Here is a 20223-nt window from a genome sequence, read left to right on the forward strand (position 1 = left end):
CTGGATCACAGGATCCTTTGTGATCTGGTCCCTGCAAGCATCTGCAGATTCATCTCATGCCAATAACACTCTGTATAAACTAAAGACTCACAACGACCTCCTTGAATCTCCTCCCTCGAGCCTCACCCCTAGCCCTGAGGTCCGTGCTCCATTCTGCAGCCCCAGTCATCTTGCTAAATCATTTAACGCTCATGTTGCCCCTTCTTGATCACTGCGGTGGGGCCCAAGCAGAGGAGGTGGCAGCTGCTGGGGAGAAATGCATTCTAGGTAGAGGGACAGCTTGAGCAAAGGCCCCGAGGCAGCAAAGCTCTGCCATGGCGAGGTGATGACAGGTAGTCTGGTGGCCGGAATCAAGGTGTTAGCGGGGTGAGTGATGAGGCTGGACAGGGAGCTGGGGTCATGCTGCAGAAGGCCTTCCGTGCAGGCCAGAGGAAATGGGGAGTCATCAAAGATTTGGGGGGAGTTTGTGTGCGATAAAAAGAATAAAAAGCCCTCTGTTACGCGTGGTGCTTTGCATCTTATGCTTTTTGTACCCATCATTTCACCTGCTTCTTTAACCTGTGAGGTAGGAGTCGTCACCACTTTTTACAGGAAATGAGGAGTCCCCCAGCAAACCAGTGGCAGAGCCTTGGTCTCCAGATCCCCCGCCTCTTGCACTGACCCTTTCCCTCTCAACCCCCCTGCACGGCAGCTGGCAGAAGCCCGTCCCTAATCTTCACCAACCGGCACGAAGTGCGGAGGATAGACCTGGTGAAGCGGGACTACTCGCGTCTCATCCCCATGCTCAAGAACGTCGTGGCGCTGGACGTCGAAGTTGCCACCAATCGCATCTACTGGTGTGACCTCTCCTACCGCAAGATCTACAGGTGAGTCGAGGCCTGGGTCCTGCAACCAGGCCTGGGGGGCGGGGCTGGGGCCAACAAAGAAGGAGAGGAAGGGTGGCCTCTGCACCCCTTCTGCCGCTATTTCCCCAGGACAGAGACCGGGCTTAGGAAGGCACGGACATCACAGCGGCTGCGGAACTGCCAGGACTTCTCCACCTGCTCGGCCTTCCGGGGCTGAGGGCTTGGATGGGAGTGCAGCTTTGAGCCCCACACATGGGGGCTTTGACTGACCTCTGGCGGCCGGAGGGGGCAGGGCGAGACACAGGAAATGTTCAGCCAGGGCAGAAAGGAAGAAGCCTCTGGGCTTTGGTAGGGATTTTCAGAGCAGCTCACATATATGTGTGTTGGATGCTGGGGACTCAAAGATGACTCAGACCTGGTCCTGCCTGGAGGATCCCCCTCAGAGCATAGCAAAATCCACTGTGATGAGCATGAGGGAAAAGTATAGAGGAGGCCTCTGACCCAATCTGGCGGTCAAGGGTGGCACTACCTGCAGTCCAGCCCTTCACACCACAGTCAGTGGACTCTGGCGCTTGGGAAGGCTCCTCGCACACACAGGAGGTTCTCTCCTAGGAGCCTCTGCATGCCCAGGCCCCCTTTCTTTGTCCTGAGATCCACTTGGCCGGACTGCCGATGACCAGGCACTGGGCGGACTGTTGAACGAATGGTGGATGGATGGATGGGAGCAGTGCGCGTACTGCTCACTGACAGTTCGATGCCTATCACACCCCAGCACACACAGACACACTCACACTCGCACACCCAGAAGCAGCTTGAGTGGTGCCTGTCCGATGGTTGTGACGGAAAGAGGCAGGATTTGATGATGCCCTGGTTATGGAGCTGTGGGAGGATGAGTCAGAATGAATTCCCAGGTTCGCTTTGGGAGTTTCAGTTTCCGGCTTGGGAGGTTTCGTGGACGGTGGTACCGTTCTCTGAGATGGGAGCAGGGGAGGAGTTTCGGGTGAGGGGTAGGCAGTCTGTCTGTGTGGCTGAGAGGAGGGGAATGGGAATGAACAGTTTGGGATGTGTTGAGTTCAAGGTGTCCATGGGACGTCCGACGGGGGCCAGTGGGCTTTATAGTCTGGAACTTAGACGGTTGTCAGGATCAGAGGGGTCAGGGCTGTGGATGGCCGTGGGCACTGTGGAACTAATCACCCAAAGAGAGGGTATGTGGAGAAGAAAACCTTGGGAAATAAAGCATTTGGGAGAGAGACAGCCCTGCTAATTTTGCCTCCTGAGTGTCTGCTGTACTGTGGCCCCTTCTGTCCATTCTTACTGCCTCAGCCCTTCTGCACACCCTCTTCGTCTCTCACCTGGATGCGGTCACAGCCTCCTAACTGTCTCCCTGCCTTCATTCCCTCCTCCTCCAATCCCTCGCATATTCTGCAGGTGCCACAGTGATCTAACATGCCTCTCTGGGCATGTCCTCCGATCTGTTCAGTTACCCCTCCACAGTGAAATCCTGAGCCTTTAGCGTGGCATGCAGAGCCCGTCAGGATGTGGCCCCTGCCTACACTTACTTCCTGTCTTATACCCCACCTACCCCACTCCACCCCCACTGCATCCGTCACTGTTCCAGAACACACGCCTCGGCATCTGCACATGCTGTTCCCTCTGCCTTCTGTTCTTTGTGTTCCTGACAGACTGGTCCTTCAGGGCTCAACTACAAGCCCTTCTCCAGCCCTCCAGGATGATGTAGTCTCCATTTCTCTGCTGCTATAGCCTCTGATACTTTCCATAATCACAGTGTATTGGTGTAATTATCTGGCTGTAAATTTCTGTCCCTACTAAACTGAGCTCCTCCAGGCCAGAGACTGTGGCTGACTTGAGCCTGTATCCTTACCCTGGTGGCCCAGGGAATGCGTTGAATGGAAATTAGCCAAGTTCCTCTCCAATGCACTGCTGTGGCCCAGAGGGAAGAGAGAGGGGAAGGGCAGCTCCAGATGGGCCCGGGGGTGGCACACCTGCCCACGCCAGCCCTGGTTGCTCCTAGCGCCTACATGGACAAAGCCAGCGACCCAGCAGAGCAGGAGGTTCTCATTGATGAGCAGCTGCACTCTCCAGAGGGCCTGGCAGTGGACTGGGTCCACAAGCACATCTACTGGACCGACTCGGGCAACAAGACCATCTCAGTGGCCACAGTTGATGGCGGACGCCGCTGCACTCTCTTCAGCCGTGACCTCAGTGAACCCCGGGCCATTGCCGTCGACCCACTGCAAGGGTGAGTGTTTCCACCCCAAATTGCCCTAGGCGCTCAGTCCTCATGTGTCTGTCACAAGAGCTGCCCTGAGGGCTTTGGAAGGCCCTGGGCCACCCAGACACAAGCCACAGGGAAGAAAGTCCATGCGGGCCCCTCAGCCTGTGAAACCCTGACCAAGGGTCCCTTGCGCATTGGTCGCCAGGGCGCTCCCAGGACTCTGCTACTCTCTCACCATATCATAGAAGCAGAGCATCTCAGAGCCGAGTAGGGCGCTAGAAATTTCCTGGTAGACGCTCCTGGGGCAGGAAGTCTTCCCTCAGGCTGCTGCGCGCTGCAGGTGGGCATCTGGCGACTGCTCACACTTCCAGAGACGGGAGCTTGTTACTTCTCATACGGCCTGTTTCATTTTGGGGCAGCTCTGCCTATTAGAAAGTATTCTTTTGTTTGTTTCTTTCTCATATTCCCATATCTGCCTCTCTTCGACTTCCTCCATTGGCCTCCGGAGTTACCTCTAGCATGTCTACTCCCTGCCCTGCAGGACAGCCAGCAAGATTTGAGGACTGAGATTACTGGGTCAGCTCTGCTCCAGCCTGCCCACCTCCATCCCCATCCCTGTGGCCCACAGCCTCTGGGCCCCTCACCACCCAGGCTGCCCTGCTCTGCCCATGCCTCCATATCAGGGGTAGGGATTCTGAACAGAGCAGGACTCCCTCCTGCTCCCTCCCTCCCTCCCTCAGTGGGGATGTCCTGAGATGGCATGGTTTTTAAGCAGCTGCATCATATTATGTTTACCAGGATCACCAGCTTCTTCCTACTGCTGTTTCCTTCATTGTTAAGCAGGGATAAGAAAACCCTCTTCTTCCAGTGAGGCCAGCTGGGGGTGAGGCTGGCCACCTGAGAGGGTGTGTGTGGCCTTGGGAAGCGACCGACAGCTGCCGCTTAATAGGCACGCACCGGTGCATCCAGGCGCTCTGCAGACAACTGAGTCATCTCATTTAACCCCCACCTCAACCCTGGTCTCTGTCTGCTATCACACAGGCCTGGGGCTGCACCTGCCATGTCCCCCAAACCATATAGTTACACCCAGCCCATTCCTGGTCCATTGTGGCTCGGTCAGGGTCCCGCCAGAAAACCCACTGCACACTCATTTTAAGATAATTTAAGGCCGGTTAATAAAGGGACTATTTACAAAGGAGCGGGTAAGGTCTCATGCACTATCCTGGACTAGTAACAGGTAACAGGCCTGAGGGGCAGGAGCAGGGAGGGTTACCCGAGTTGGGAAGGAAAGAGCGGGGTAGAGAGAGTCACCTTTAGGGCATTAGCCAGCTGGAGGCACCTTTGTAGCGGGGAGTTAGGGGAATAGACATCCTGACCTCTCCCCTTCCCCCTCCGATATTTTGCTGAATACAACTGGAAGCCAGATGGCTAGGGAGCCCAGCCCATTGATGTGGTTCCCACATGCGCCAGCCTTTTAGGTATACAGAGCAGAATGGCGATGGGATTCAAAGTGGCAAATGGAAGGGATCCAGAACAACCACGCAGCCCCCTAGCCTGGAGCCAGCCTTGGCTTGACACCAGGTTTCAGCAGAGGCATTTTGGAGAGGCTTAAGCATGTGGGCTTTAGAGTCCAACCTAATTTGAACTTAAATTTGAAGACTTGCCTTACTACTTACTCACAACGTGATCTTAGGGAAGTCAGCCTCTCTGAGCCACAGTTTACTCATCTGTAAAATGGGACTAATAATTATACCCTCCTGGGGTAATTGTGAGGCTACTTCGTTCAACAAATAGTAAATAAGGCCTATATGCCACACACGAGCTACCTGCCAGGTACAAAATGAGGAGTAAGGCAGATGAGGAGCCTGCCCTCAGCGGAGCATATAGACTAGTGGGGAAAACAGACAGTAAACAAATACGCCACATACCGAATGCACACGTAAATAACTGATGGTGTGAGCACTCTGGAAGGAAAAAACAGGGTGTTTTAAGAGTCAAAAACAGGGAGAACCTATTTACATTGAGGGTCGGAGGAAGGTTCTCTACTGAAAAGACGTTCTAAATGGCAAACAAGTGGGGGCAAAGGCTCTGTGAAAGCCTTGGTGCCCTGAAGGATCTAAGAGAAGCCCTGGCGGCGGGTGTGGAGTTTGTAAGGGAAGTGGGCAGTGGTGGCAGGAGAGATAGCCAGAGAGGTAGGCAGGGACCTAGTCATGCAGAGCCCTGTCAGATGTGGTAAGGATTTGGGATCTGATTTTAAGGTCAGTAGGAGAAACCATCATAAAGTTTAAAAACTGGAGAGTAATAGATCTTAAAAGTTATCACAAGAAAAAAAAATTGTAGCTCTGTGTGGTGCTGGATGTTGACCAGCTTCTCGTGGTGCTCATTTTGCAATATCAAATCATTATGTTGTACACCTGAAACTAGTGTTATATGTCAATTATATCTCAATTTCAAAAAACGGGATAATGACAACTTATTTCCATTTTTAGAAGCTCATTTTGCCTGCTCTGTAGGGATTGGATTAGAGGGGCAGTGATTACTGCATTTGTAAGTACATGAGATGAGGCCACTCACCTAGTAAATGTTCAAGAAAAAAGAGAGAGAAGCCCTGGACAGAGTTCTAGCTGTGTGACCCTGGCTAGGTCATTGGCTTTCTCCTCTGTCAACCAGGAAAGTAAGAGGGTTGATGGGGCCCTTCCCTTCCTGCTCTGGCACGCTAGGGCTGGAGCTGGAGCTGCTGAAGTGGGACAGATGGGCTGACAGGCTGTTCAGCCGAGGTCAGGTGGACTCGGGGAATACAGGTTTCTCCAGGCACTCAGATAAGGCGAAGACCGACACGCCTGCCAATGCCAAGGTTTGATGGTTCCCATGAACTTCAGAGGTCTTTCCAGTCCTCACTAAGCATAATCTTCAATATTCAGAGGGCCACTGAGCCCTTGTGACCCACACCACCCCAATCATGTCCCCTGACAAGAAGCCCATTGGGTTCTTCTCTCTTCTAGGTTCGTGTATTGGTCTGACTGGGGGTACGAGGCTAAGATCGAGAAGTCTGGGCTCAACGGTGTGCACCGGCAGACACTGGTGTCAGACGGTATTGAGTGGCCCAACGGAATCACCCTGGGTGAGCCCTGCCTTCCCCGGCTGGGGGGCCTGTTCTAGCGCCTGGAGCTGACCACTGCCTGGGGCTCCATGGGTCTTGTTGCTGTGTCCCCTTATAGTGCCACTGCCTGTGTTTCCTGATGGTTGCCCTGGGCTGGCCTCCTTCTGAGGCCCGGCCTGGAGATGTGGGCAGGGAAGGGGCACAGAGGAGCAGAAATCCAGGCTGTGGTCCCAGGCTCACAACCCGATCCCCTTGTCCCTTTTTCCTCCTCAAGATTTGCTGAACCAGCGCTTGTACTGGGTGGACTCCAAGCTGCACCAGCTGTCCAGCATTGACTTCAGCGGAGGCAACAGGAAGATGCTGATTTCCTCCCCTGACTACCTGAGCCACCCTTTCGGGATAGCTGTGTTTGAGGTGAGCTCCGTGAGGGGAGGCATGGCCCCATCAGGAAGCTGAAGCCTAGGAAAGGCTGTTCAAATAGGATGACTCCCTGAGACTCGTCCAAGTGGAAACAAAGGGACAGGGAAGCTGACTGGCTTGTTTGTACACAATATGTGAGCTGTCTGCAAACAGAGGCTATGCAGCCCCTTGTCCACCTGGCAGCCTTTCCTGTGCTTCCTCCCCAAGGCCCCTCCCTCAGAGCACTTCCCACAGGTAAGTTGCTAGACCAGGTACCCTCAGCACCCAGCACTGTATCCACGTATACAGAAGGTACCCAATAAAGAAAGGAAAAAGGAATACACATTTCCTTAGTATCATTTACTACTGGAAATGGCCTGAGAGATGCTATTCAATTCAGCACACTCTCACTGACCTTTGCTGGACCCTGGGATCATAGAAGTGAATCAGACATCATCCCCGTCCTCAAGAAGCTCACAGGAGCGTGAAGAGTCAAGGCCCTCCTGTGTTCTGACCCTAACAACCTTTGTCCTTGGGAAATGAGGAAGCCAGAAGCGACCAAGTTCTCGCACACCCATAGCTCTTCCCCAAAACTAACTCTGCCACCAAGGGGAGGGAAAGCAAGGGGACAGTGGCCTGTGGTGGGCATTGGCAATATTTGCTTGGAGTGACATCACCCAGCACAGCTCTGAAATTGTGGGCAAAGCTCCAGCTCCCAAGTCCAGCCTCTGCTTCAAAAGACAGGTGTGTTCAGACACATGTGTTTGTGCTTGTGCGTATATGTGGCATGTATGTGTACGTGCCTGTGTATACATAAATGCGTCTGTTTAAAAATGTGCATTCCTGTATGCGCTGTAGTGCTTGTGAGTGTAAATATGCATACCAGTACTTAGACAAGTTCATTTTAGGTCCAAGTGTGCCTTTGGGTGTGTAGATGAGCATGTGGGTATGTGTCGAGATCTGTACATGAGGCTGCACGGTTGTACCTATAAATGTGGATTTGCCTGCAGATACACATTTAGGCTTGTATGGACCAACCATTGGATGTGTATGCGTGTATACACAGAGGCTGTAGGAGACCCCATTGGGATAGTGCTCACTAGATCATACATCCTCTCCAATCTTGGTCCCAGGCCCTAGTAATGGTAACAGCTACAGAGACCCAACCTTGGTTTCTGCTGAACTCCAGGAAGCAGGCCTAGCTCAGCGTTAATGAGCAGCCTTCAGGCCAAAGCACTGAATAACCCTCTGAGACAGAAGGGAACCAGAGCCTATGCCACAGATCAGAGCTGAGAGTACCACTATGAATCTGTGGACAAGAGAGTTCAGGGGAGATGCCAGAGCAGTTCCTGTGACTATGGTTTGAGGCCGAGCCCTCAGGCTGAGGTCATGGGTTTAAGCTCTAGGCTTCCCATCCTCTGTATTTGTACCCCACAGGACAAGGTGTTCTGGACAGACCTGGAGAATGAGGCCATTTTCAGTGCAAATCGGCTCAATGGCCTGGAAATCTCCGTCCTAGCTGAGAACCTCAATAACCCACATGACATTGTCATCTTCCATGAGCTGAAGCAGCCAAGAGGTGAGCCTTCCCCAGTCCCAGGTCCCCTGCCCACATCCTCTCCCTCTAGTGGGCAGGCTGTAGTCACATGCATGTCACGTCTCAGCATCCCCAGAAGTAGTGGCAACAGTCCCTGTCGTCGGTGGACTGCCTTGCTGTCACATATTTTACTTCATTTTGCCTCAAGCTCTTGGTGAACTAAGGCTGGGTAGAAATAAATCAATATACAAATGTCCCATTTTTGCCAGTCTTACAAAGTATGGATATTACTGTTCTCATTTAACAGTGGAGGAAACTGTAGCTCATAGGGGTAAAATAACATAAGCAGGTGGTAGAGCTAAAGCCTAAACTTAGGCCTGTCTGATTCCAGAGCTCCTTCTGCCATAAAGGAGCACATTGCTTCTCATTTGCTATTTGTTCGTACTTTGCAGTGGTATAAAGTAACGTATCCTAGGGCCATCAGTAAGTCAGCTTGCTGGTTGGCAACAGATGCCAGGAATCCTACAATTAGGTTGTCCCTTCCTCTGTCACTAGGATATACTCATTCTAACTGTAACGGGAAGGGTGAAGGTGGGAAAGCAAAAAGGGGTAAGGAGATAAGGTTCGTGCCTGATTCTAGATTAGAAATTTAAATAAGAAAGAGATATGGCATGTGGCATAGGGAGAAAAAAACATGGACTTTGGAGTCCGACAGACCTCAATTTAAATTGTCTCCAAAATTACTAGAGGTATAGCTTTGACAAGTTTGTTCTCTTTGAGCCACAGTCTTTTATCTGTTAACCTGGGCATAACACCGCCCCCCTCCGAGTTGTCATCAGCATTAAATGAAAGTGTGGGAATGGACTTGAGGACATGGGGAGGGGGAAGGGTAAGCTGGGATGAAGTGAGAGAGTGGCATGGACATATATACACTACCAAATGTAAAATAGATAGCTAGTGGGAAGCAGCCACATAGCACAGGGAGATCAGCTCGGTGCTTTGTGACCACCTAGAGGGGTGGGATAGGGAGGGAGGGAGGGAGACGCAAGAGGGAAGAGATATGGGGACATATGTATATGCATAGCTGATTCACTTTGTTATAAAGCAGAAACTAACACACCGTTGTAAAGCAATTATACTCCAATAAAGATGTTTAAAAAAAGGAAGAAAGAGTGGGGATAAAACAGCAGGTACAGTGACAGAAGGTGCCCAGTAAAAGTAGTAGAGAAAGCGTTTTGATTTAGCCGAGTGGGAAGGGCCTTGTGCGTGGGGGAGGGAGAGCCTGGCACATCCCGTCTGTGCCCCAGTACTCTCTCTCCCCATCTCTCTCTGTGCCATTAGCTGCAGATGCCTGCGAGCTGAGTGCCCAGCCCAATGGAGGCTGTGAGTACCTGTGCCTTCCTGCTCCTCAGATGTCCAGCCACTCCCCCAAGTACACTTGTGCCTGTCCTGACACAATGCAACTGGGCCCTGACATGAAGAGGTGCTACCGAGGTGAGCAGAGCTACTGGGAGGGACGGCCCCTGGCAACGCCAGACCCCATCTGCTGAAATTTTCCTTGACTTCTGCAAAACCATGAGCGCCTGGTCTTCCTCCATCTTCTCTGGCTACTTGTTGCCCTTTGCAGGCTCCTCTTCTGTACCGACCTTGAATGCTGGTGTCCCATAGGGTCCCTCCAAGGCTTTCTCTTCTCACTCCCAAGAAAAATGCACACACACATACAACATTTTAACTTCAATTTCAGGGGGATCAGGAATCCCCTGAAGACCTCAAATTAAGAAACCTTGATCCCCATGGCTTTGATTACTATTTATATGCAGGTGACTATGATCTTGCCTGTTTCTCACCCAGAACTTAACGCACTATCTAGCAGCCCTTTTGTGATGTGATCGGGACTAACAGTCAGTTAATACTTCAACCATATAAATTTATATCCATCCTCCAGTCTCGATGGAGGCACGAGGCCTTTTGTTTGAGCACAAGTCTGCTGCAGCATTCACGATTTCCAGGTTCAATTGTTTAAAGTGGAGTGAGAATTTGAACCTAATAGTGTACCAGTATACATGCAAACTCCTTCTAGATTTATATAATTTCCACTCCTCCCAGTCTTTTTTCGTGGTCTTGCCCACACCTAATTCTGTAGCATTGTCCTAATGACTCACCTTTATCAAATCGAAATGCAGTATAAACACAGACAAGATGCTTGGCATTCAGCTAAAGTAAAAATCATAGCCTGTTCAGTAGGATTAGGGAAGGAGTTTGAGCTGAGCCATGAGGATGAGTTCATAAGTATACTTCATCGAGGCAATAATTTAGGCACTAAAACAGCAAAATTCTTTGTCCAGTGACCTTCATGATATCTCCCCCGCAGCAGCTCAGTCTACCTCAACTACAACGCTAGCCTCCACCACAACGAGGACAGTAGCCGACACCACCAGAGCCCCTGGGACCGCCGTCCACAGCCCCGCCTACCAGAACCACAGCACAGAGACACCGAGCCTGGCAGCAGCGGTCCCAAGCTCAGTTAGTGTCCCCAGGGCTCCCAGCATCAACCCGTCTACCCCGAGCCCTGCAACCAGCAACCACTCCCAGCACTGTAAGGAAATGAGTTCTGCCTTCTTTCATGACGCGGGAGGGTCCTAGGGAAGCCAGGATCGGGGGATCTGCGGGAAGAAGTGGTCATACCAGAGCTACATGTTGGCTGTGTCTACAAGAAAGAAGCAGCGGGAGGAAGGGTGCCAACCCGCAGTTTAGGAGTCATAGGTGCTCCTACCTTATAGAGGGTCTTGAGGGAAGCTACCTCCTATCTCTGAGCCTCAGTTTCCTCACCTACAAAGTAGGGTAATAATAACCCCCTTCCCCTACCTGCTTCGCAAGGTTGCCATGAGAGACAGAGGCATCCTTGTAAACAGAAGTGCTCATGCACACAGCCTCTGCTGACTCTGATAGTGTATCTGTGTCACACGTTACTGACATGTATGAGGGAGCATCCCTCAGATTTGGAAGCTTCAGATGCCCTGGTCTCAGTTCTCAGCACTCTCGGTAAGTTCCCCATATAGTAATATCCATAACTATGGTCTGTTAGTGCCTCTCTGCAAACCCTGGGATGAAAATAATTAAGTTCACTACTTATTAAATCATCGGGAGCAGTAATTGTCACTGCTAGAAATGTTCTATCTCATTAACCAGCAAATACCTTTTAAATTGAGTTACCTGCTAGGGGGAGTTCATTTAAGAGGATACACTATCTTTTAAATTTTTTCCCATATGTGCATGGCCCAGAAACTAAGCAGCGTGGTAGCACCTTAATAATCAGGCCCATCTTGCCAGCAGGAGCGTTTTCAGAGTTGAGCGCTTACCCTGAAGTTCGGAGAGGCAGGTGGGTCGCATGTGAAGTCCAGTTCCTTTCACTTGGGCTGAGCCTCCGACCAGGGGGTCTCCCCACGGGCTTCATCACACTCTAGGCTTTAATATCACTGTCCTGTGTTTGCTTGGGGCCCGGAGGGAGAGGAGAACGGCATTTCCACAGTAAACTTTGTAAGCAGTGCAGATCTTTTCTCCCCTTAATAATTAGGTTCCCTTGGAGTAACTTGGAGAAACAGACACACTGAGAGGATAGCATTTGCGCCGTTGCCAGGAGACAGTCATCTCCTCTCTTGGAGCAAATGATAGGTCCTCTTCACACCTCAGAGGGCTGTCATTGAGGATCCAAGGGAAAACTGCTTTTAAAACTAAAAAGTTCTGTACAGATGTTATAATGAAGATGAGTGTAAGAGAGTGGAGAAGATGGCACAACCTACTTTTAAAAATATATAGTACGGGCTTCCCTGGTGGCGCAGTGGTTGAGAGTCTGCCTGCTAATGCGGGGAACACGGGTTCGAGCCCTGGTCTGGGAAGATCCCACGTGCCGCGGAGCAACTGGGCCCGTGAGCCACAACTACTGAGCCTGCGCGTCTGGAGCCTGTGCTCCGCAACAAGAGAGGCCGCGATAGTGAGAGGCCCACACATCGCGATGAAGAGTGGCCCCCACTTGCCACAACTAGAGAAAGCCCTCGCACAGAAACGAAGACCCAACACAGCCCAAAATAAATAAATAAAATTTAAAATATATATATATAGTACAATTTCCAAGCACTTTTCAGTTTAGAAAGTGCTTTTATCTACCCTATTCAGGCCTCACAACAACCCCTACCCCACTCCCTGGCCTGTCTGAACTAGGCAAGGCTGTGCCAGGGACTGTGCTAAGTAAGCATTTTACATGAATTATCTCATTTAATCTTCACAGTATCCCTAGGAAGTAGGGATAATTATAATTATCCCCATTTTAAAGATAAAGAAATATAATATTTATAATATATAACAACTTGCCCAAGGTCACAGAAGTAGTAAGTAGTAGAGCCAGGATTTGAACCCTAGAAGTCTGACCCAGGAACCTGTGCTCTGGATTCCACTATGCTATACTGTGTCTCATTTTAATTACTCATTAAAAATAAACTGATGGGGGCTTCCCTGGTGGCGCAGTGGTTGAGAATCTGCCTGCCAATGCAGGGGACACGGGTTCAGGCCCTGGTCTGGGAAGATCCCACATGCCGCGGAGCAACTGGGCCGTGAGCCACACCTACTGAGCCTGCGCTCCACAACAAGAGAGGCCACGATAGTGAGAGGCCCGCGCACTGCGATGAAGAGTAGCCCCCGCTCGCCGCAACTGGAGAAAGCCCTTACACAGCAACGAAGACCCAATACAGCCAAAAATAAAAATAAATAAATAAATAAATTTATTTAAAAAAAAAACAAAAAACTGATGATGCAGACGGACAGACAGACCACCAGAAATAAGAGAGAAAACAACAGATACTGGCTGAAAAAGGCAATTGCCCCAGGTAGTCAGCAACATAAAAACCTAAGGGCTCAGCCCCAAGCTTCCTACCACCCAAATACTGTGGAAAGGGTAAGGGATTTAGGTCACAAATCCTGGGTTTGAATCCCAGCTCTGCCACTTCTCTGTGGGTCCCCAAAACCCCAAGAAGACTCAATTTCCTCATCTGTGAAATGGAGATGACCTCTGTCCTGATAAGATCTGGAAATTAAGCGGTAGCCGGGATCATCATTTTGGAACGGGGGCAAGAAGCAGTTGGGTAGTTTTTACTGCTTGGGGCCCGCAAGGACTTGGGACTCACAGTGGTGGAGCATCGTTCTGCTAATGTTTGTGTTTTGCAGATGGGAATGAAAGTGGCAAGATGGGCTCAACAGTCACTGCTGCTGTCATTGGGATCATTGTGCCTATGGGTGAGTGTGGCCCCAAGTCACTGGTGAGAAAAGAGAGACCCTGCCCAGGGTCTTGGTAAAAGCACTGGAAGAATAGAGCACTTAGCACACGGACCTCTCTCATTGACTTTTTCTGCCCTGGCCACCTTCCTGCTCACCTCCCAGTCCTGATTTAGTTTGGTTTCTTAGCTTGACACACAAGGCTCTTCAGGACCTGGCCCCAGACAGCTATCCACATATTTCCCCCACTACCCCTCACTGATACTCTACACACCAGCCATGTGAAGCCAAACTGTAGGCTCCACGGGGACAGGCCTGGTGTCTCTCTTGCTCGCCACTCTCCCCAGCTCTTAGCAGTGTCTGGCACATGGGAGGAAATAAAGTATTTGTCGAATTAATGAGTAGAAAAAACATACATTAAAAAAAATTCATAGAGCTGCTTGCCATTCCTTTAATAGATCGTGCTATCTTGCTTTCTTTCTGTTTCGTTTTCAACAAACATTTATCAAGCAGCTATGATATACCCGATTCTGTGATAAGGGGAGGGAAGGTGGTTAAAAATAAGTAAGACATGGTTCTTGTCCTCCAAAAGTTTATAGACTTGTTGGAGAGACACACATAACACAGATAATTTGATTCTGACATGGCAAGTCCTGAAATGAAGCCATATGCAGTTCAGTACAAGTGCTGAGGAGGCACTTATCTTGGAATTGGGAGAGGAGGGAAGCGGACAAGGGGAGGGTTCCTGGAGGAAAAGTTATTTGAGCCAAATCAGCCAAGTGAAGAAGGATCAAGAGCAACCCAAGCAAGTGAAGGCAACATGGGCAAAGCCAGGAACGGGAGATGCATGGGAGGGCGGGAGTGGGGTGGGTTTGGAGTATGGCCAGAATATAACATTTGGTTAAACCTCACAGAGAGCCATGTGGGCTGATTCATTCTTTCTTACCCTGATATTCGCTAGTATCCTGCACATCCTGTCTCTCATACCAGTCTCTTCTCTTGGTCGGATCTTTGAATTGCGATTGTCCATTCATCGTTTTATCTCCCTTACTTGCCCACGTGTAGTACCTCAAGGTTAAGGACTTGGCCTTTTTATCCTAAGAATCCCCAATATGGTGGTGAGGATACAAGAGAGGTGTTACTACATATTATAAGGTGCTATAATAGAGACCCGATGCTCTGTGGAGGAGAGGGAGTGGCACTTCTAAAGAAGGTGGCATTTGAATTGGCCTTGAAAGGCTTTATTATTAAAGATCATGGTGAGACTATTCCAGGCTCATTTTGAGTAGAGTAGAAAATACTCAGCATTGTTTAGTGAAAGAGAATTCAACTCCTCTCCTGCCATACTCTGCTCCATAGCAGGGCATGTGTATGCTGTCTCCCTGATGTAACCTGCCCTAATGGAATCATTATTTTAAATTTCTGCTTATCTGAGGGCTGAAATGAATATTCTTTCCCTGATATTTCCCTGGGAGGCAGAGTATCTTTTCACAAGCGTACTGGCCATTTACATTTCGTCCTTTATGAATTGCCTATTCACAGTCTTTTCTTATTTTTCTATTGGTTCCTTGTCTTATTCTTACTTATTTGTAGAAATATTTATACATAATTAATGTTAAACCTTTGTAATATATGTTACAAATCATTTCTCCCATCCTGCCACTTGATTTTTAAAATTTGTTTATGGTCTCTTTTGCCATGCATAAATTAAAAATTTTTAAGTATCAGATCTGTTAGTCTCCTGCATTATGACTTCTGGGCTTTGTGTCTTGCTTAGGAAGGTCTGCCTCATTCTAAATTATTAAAATATCTCTCTATATATTTTTCAACTATTTTAAGCATTTTTTAGTATTCGATTATTAATCCATTTGGAATTTAGAATGCAGCAAGAGGTAGAGATTTAAGTATTTTTTTCTACATGCTTGTCTAGTTTTCACAAGACCATTATTGAATAGTCCATCTTTTCCTTCTGACTTGAATTGTCATCTTAATGGTAAACTATACGCCTATACATACTTTGATCTGCTTTTAGGCTGTTTGTTCTCCACCAATTCCTATATACTATTCCTATATACTCGAAACACAACTTTATGATATGTTTTAATGTCTAATAGGGTATTATTATTCTTGGAACATTTTCTTAGCTATTTTTATTCAATTTCTCTTCTAAGTGAACTTTAGAATAATCTTGTTAATTCTATAAAACTTATGATGGAATCTTATGCCTTGGGTATATAAATTGATGCGGGGAGAATTTACATTTTTACAACATTGAACCTTCCCATCGAGGAACATGACATATCTCTCTATCTGAGCCTTCTTTTATGGCCTTCAGTAGAATTGTATAGGTCACATAGGACTTGCACATTCCTTATTGGGTTATCCCAAGTATTTTATAGTTTTTTGTTGGGCTATTACGAATATTTTCTTATTCCATCCATTTTCTAATTGGTTATTGCTGATTAATAAGAAAGCTATTGGTTTTTTTCTGTTGATTCTTGATGAAGTAAAATCATTTCTAATAGTTTTTCATCTGCTTTTCTAAGATTTTCCAAGCATACAATATCTGTTAATGACAGTTTGATTTCTCCCTTTTCCATGTGTGCCCTTCAATTCTTTATCTGGTCTCACTGCATAGCTAGGTCTCTGGGACAACAAATACTAGCAGCGATAACAGGTATCCTTGCCCTGTTCTTACCTTTATGTATATCAGTTATTATTGATTATTATAATCTTACCAAAGTATTGTAGAAACCCCCTCTATAGCATCCTAGATAGCTATCACCCAGCCTCCACTTGAATGCTCAGGGGGACTGCTTACTATCTTGTGAAGCTGCTTGCCCCATTTTCTCCCGGCTCTATCTGAGAACTTCCTCCTTTACTCATTAATATATCCATTTACTTTAACTCAGAGCCTGTGTTTCCCTGCTGTGTTACCTTCTAGAGATGCTCCTCTTCTTGCAGAGCCCCGGCTTTGGAAAGAAGCACCCCACCCCACCCTCCAGTGTCCAATTTTGGGAGAGAATATGGTTTCTTAGAGAAATCCAGGGAGGTAGCAGTATTAGGGCCAGAGTGTGGTGAAGAAATTCACTCACTCACTCGGCATGTTACTGAGCACCTGCTCGCTACTGGGCACTGGGCACAGTGAGAGAAAGAAAGCACGGTCCCTGCCTTCAAAGAGCTCAGTCTAGTTGGGGGTACACATATATAAAGGAGAGTGGGAGGGTCACAGACTAGAAAAAGATAGTCTAGTGGGGCAAGGCCGTGACATTCATGCAAACCCACAAATAATCCAAAGATGATTTGAAAGATAGTGGAGTTACTTTTTATTGTTTTTAGAATGTTCAGAGACGGAAAATGCTAGTCTGGTTCTATCTTACGCTGGTTAGGTTGATTTAGAATACTCTGGACCCCATGTGTGTTAGGTACAGCATTTTTATACAACCCTATGCTGTTGTATAAAATACAACACTGTGATCTGGGAACACACGTGAGGGAACAACTGAGTGTACCATGAGAGGTTGAGAAAGACTTCACCTTTGAGCTGGATCTTGGAAGATGAGTAGTTAATGAACAAAGAGCTAGGAGAAGGGCTTCCCAGCAGCAGAAAAAGAATATGCAGAAACAGAGCCTGGGAACAAGGGGCAGTCAAGCTGGAGAGGTGGCGAGAAATGCACTGATGTCTGGGCAACGGGCTGGAGCCTGCTGGAGATCCACTGTAACGTGTCTCTTCCTCCAGTGGTTATAGCCCTGCTGTGCATGAGTGGCTACCTGATCTGGAGAAACTGGAAGCGGAAGAACACCAAAAGCATGAATTTCGACAACCCTGTGTACAGGAAAACGACAGAAGAGGATGAGGATGAGCTCCACATAGGGAGGGCTGCTCAGATTGGCCATGTCTATCCAGCAGTAAGTGTTCCTTGCTGGAAGAATTCCTTCCTTCCTTTCCTCCCTTCTTCCTTCCCTCCCTTCCTCCCTTCTTTCCCTCCTTCCCTCCCTTCCTTCCTTCTTTCCCTCCCTCCCTCCCTCCTTCCCTCCTTCAGACATTTATCAAGAACCTACCATGTGCCAGGCACTGTTCTAGGCCCTGGGGACACAGGAATGCTGGGGTAGGTGGTTGGGATAGAAGGGTATCAGGACCACCTTGTACCTAGAGGCTCTTCCTGGAGGAAAGAGGCCTGTCTTTGTGCTGAATACGTTTTCAGAACCTTTGGCCTAGAAAGGCAACTGTGGCCATTCAGTTCAAATGCATTCATTTCAGTGAACAATGTATACCAGTTATGTGCCAAGTACCACATAAGATACCAAGTGTTCAAAAGTAAAGAAGGGATGTACTTGCTCCCAGGGAGCGGGTGGGGGAGTTAGAGAGTCACTGGCTATTGAACAGCTGTGTGCTGAGTGCCACGGTGGAAGCTCAAGGGTCCCCTCTTCTAGGAAGCTTTCCCTGGTTTCTCTGTTCTCTCACCACCTCTCTCCATCACAGCACCTGTCACACTATAGTCTACTTGTCTTTTTACTCATTGGTCTCCCCACTAGACAGTGAGCTCCTTGAGGGCAGGATTGTCTGATTACTGTTTCCCTGGTGCCTAGCACAGCATATTTGGCTCCCAGTAAGTATTTGTTGAACCAATGCTATGGAAACGTCAACAAAGGTGACAGAAGAACTGTGTCCTTGGAAGATTCATAGCAGTCTTCCACGTAGAGAAGGAGGAAAGTGGCATTCCAGAAAGAAGCATGTGCAAAGGCTGAGAGGCATGACAGGGCATGGCTTGTTGGGGGATCAAGGACCACAAAGTGGCTGGAGCAGATGTCATGGTTGTATAGCGGAGTCGGGGCTGGGTGTGACCTCATAGGTCATCCAGTCCATCCCCCTGTCAGGCGATCAGCAGCTTTGATCACCCACTGTGGGCAGAGCCCTGTCTTGGGGAGACCAGAGAAATGGAAGACCCAGCCCCTGCCCTCAAGGAGCTTTTTGTCTTGCCGGGGGAACCAAGGTCACAGCTGCACCAACTCCCGAAGAACCCTCTTTCCGAGCTGCCTGTCGTCAAGTGCAAGGTAGGGCAGTGCCACTCTGAGTCTGAGGGGCTGATGAGCGAGGGCATGAACCAGGCAGGTGCAGTCAATCCTAGAAGGCTTTCTGGTTCTAGAAGGCTGCAAACTGTGAGCTGGGTGTCGGGGCAAAGATGAAAGATGGGTTAGTTGCAGACCAAGGAAATGGCATGTGGAAGAAATGACTGAGTACAGGGCAGGACAGACAGAATTGCTGCTGAAGCTAATTGTTCATGAAGGGGAGACGTGGGAAATGAGGTCAAGCAAGTGAGGAGGGTTAGCAGATGGCCTTGAGGATCCTTAACCTTGGCCAATCCAAGCAGACAGTTGCTTAACCAATTTTTAAAGATCAGAGGGGGCACAGTGGAAGAAATGTTGAGCTTAGAGTGGAGATGACTCCCAGTTTCACTATTCCACAGCTCTGTGATCTCAGTCCCTTCTTTCTGACTACTTTTATTTGTAAAGTGGGAATAATAACCCCCATTCTCTCTGCTGCCTAAGTTTATAAAGTTCAAGCGAGATAGCACATGTGAGAGTGCTTTGTGAGTTATAAAGCGCTCTGCACATGCAAAGTGTCATTGTTTCCACAGAAGGAAACAACCACTCAGGAGGAGCTATTCCTGATGAATCTAAGGCCTGAAGAATAAGCTTCTGCCAACTGCAGAGAAATAGAGTAGGAGAGTGAGGAAATTGACATTTAGTAAGAACCTGCTGTGTATCAGACGCTACTCAGTGTTTTACATGTATTTTCTTGTTTAGTCTTTACAGGAACCTATATACTTGATATTATTAGCCCCATTTTGCACATGAGGAAACTGAGACTCAGAGAAATTGAATAACCTACCTAGGATTACAACTAGGAAGTGGTAGAACCAGGATTCAAACTCCTATCTGTATGTACACAAAAGCCCATGCTCTTTCCACTATTTCTCAGGGTATATAGCCTTGAAGCTCTGGAAATCAGTATTCTCAACAACCTGTTCTCTCCCCTGTCCCCTTCTCAGGTAGCTCCACCATCACTGCTGGGATCTGACTTTGGCCTAGAGATCTATCTTGAGGAGAGTGGGAGGGTCACAGACTAGAAAAAGATAGTCTAGTGGAGCAAGGCCGTGACATTCATGCAAACCCACAAATAATCCAAAGATGATTTGAAAGATAGTGGAGTTACTTTTTATTGTTTCTAGAATGTTCAGAGACAGAAAATGCTAGTCTGGTTCTATCTTACGCTGGTTAGGTTGATTTAGAATACTCTGGACCCCATGTGTGTTAGGTACTACCTTAAGCACTCTACATACATAATCCCATTTGATTTCCCAACAACCCTATGAGGTAGGTCCTATTAGTACTCCCATTTAACATGATGAAACCGAGGCTCAGAGAGGTGAAGTGATTATAGCTCAAATTCATATAGCTATGAGAGGGATCTTGAAACAATGGGGTCTATCCAAAGGAGGGTATCCAGGAAATGGAAGAGTGGGACACAGCATTATGTCAGGACCAGGCGGGGGAAGCTAGGTGTGTAGCCTGGAGAAGAAAACACTCAGAAGGCAGGGAAGGGAACACAAACGCTGAAAATGTCAAGGGTTGTCCGTGTAGAACTCTCTGAGTCTAAGAGAGAGAATCAGGGAATGTCGGAAGATAGAAAGCAGCAGATTTCATGACAATATAGGAAAGAATTTAAGTCCACTGTCCACAATGGAATAGACTGGCTCAAGGGTTAGTGGGTGGTCAGCCATTTGTGGCAGAGGGAAGTCTCGTATCTAATGACTAGAAAGTTGGGGAGAGGGAAAGA

At 48.4% G+C, this 20223-nt stretch overlaps 1 protein-coding gene across 1 annotated transcript in view; it reads left to right on the forward strand.

Annotated features, from left to right (window-relative positions):
* The window catches only part of LRP8 (LDL receptor related protein 8), a 79844-nt gene that overhangs the window by 57567 nt on the left and 2054 nt on the right, over nt 1–20223 (forward strand). Inside the window, 10 exon segments of the mRNA XM_007471169.1 lie at nt 692–866; nt 2878–3105; nt 6084–6202; nt 6456–6595; nt 8018–8159; nt 9459–9611; nt 10489–10713; nt 13335–13403; nt 17122–17291; nt 18261–18437. Of these exon segments, the coding sequence (XP_007471231.1) occupies nt 692–866; nt 2878–3105; nt 6084–6202; nt 6456–6595; nt 8018–8159; nt 9459–9611; nt 10489–10713; nt 13335–13403; nt 17122–17291; nt 18261–18437 (1598 nt within the window).

Source organism: Lipotes vexillifer, unplaced genomic scaffold (assembly GCF_000442215.2).
Source record: "Lipotes vexillifer unplaced genomic scaffold, Lipotes_vexillifer_v1.1 scaffold1003, whole genome shotgun sequence".
NCBI classification, from domain to species: domain Eukaryota; kingdom Metazoa; phylum Chordata; class Mammalia; order Artiodactyla; family Lipotidae; genus Lipotes; species Lipotes vexillifer.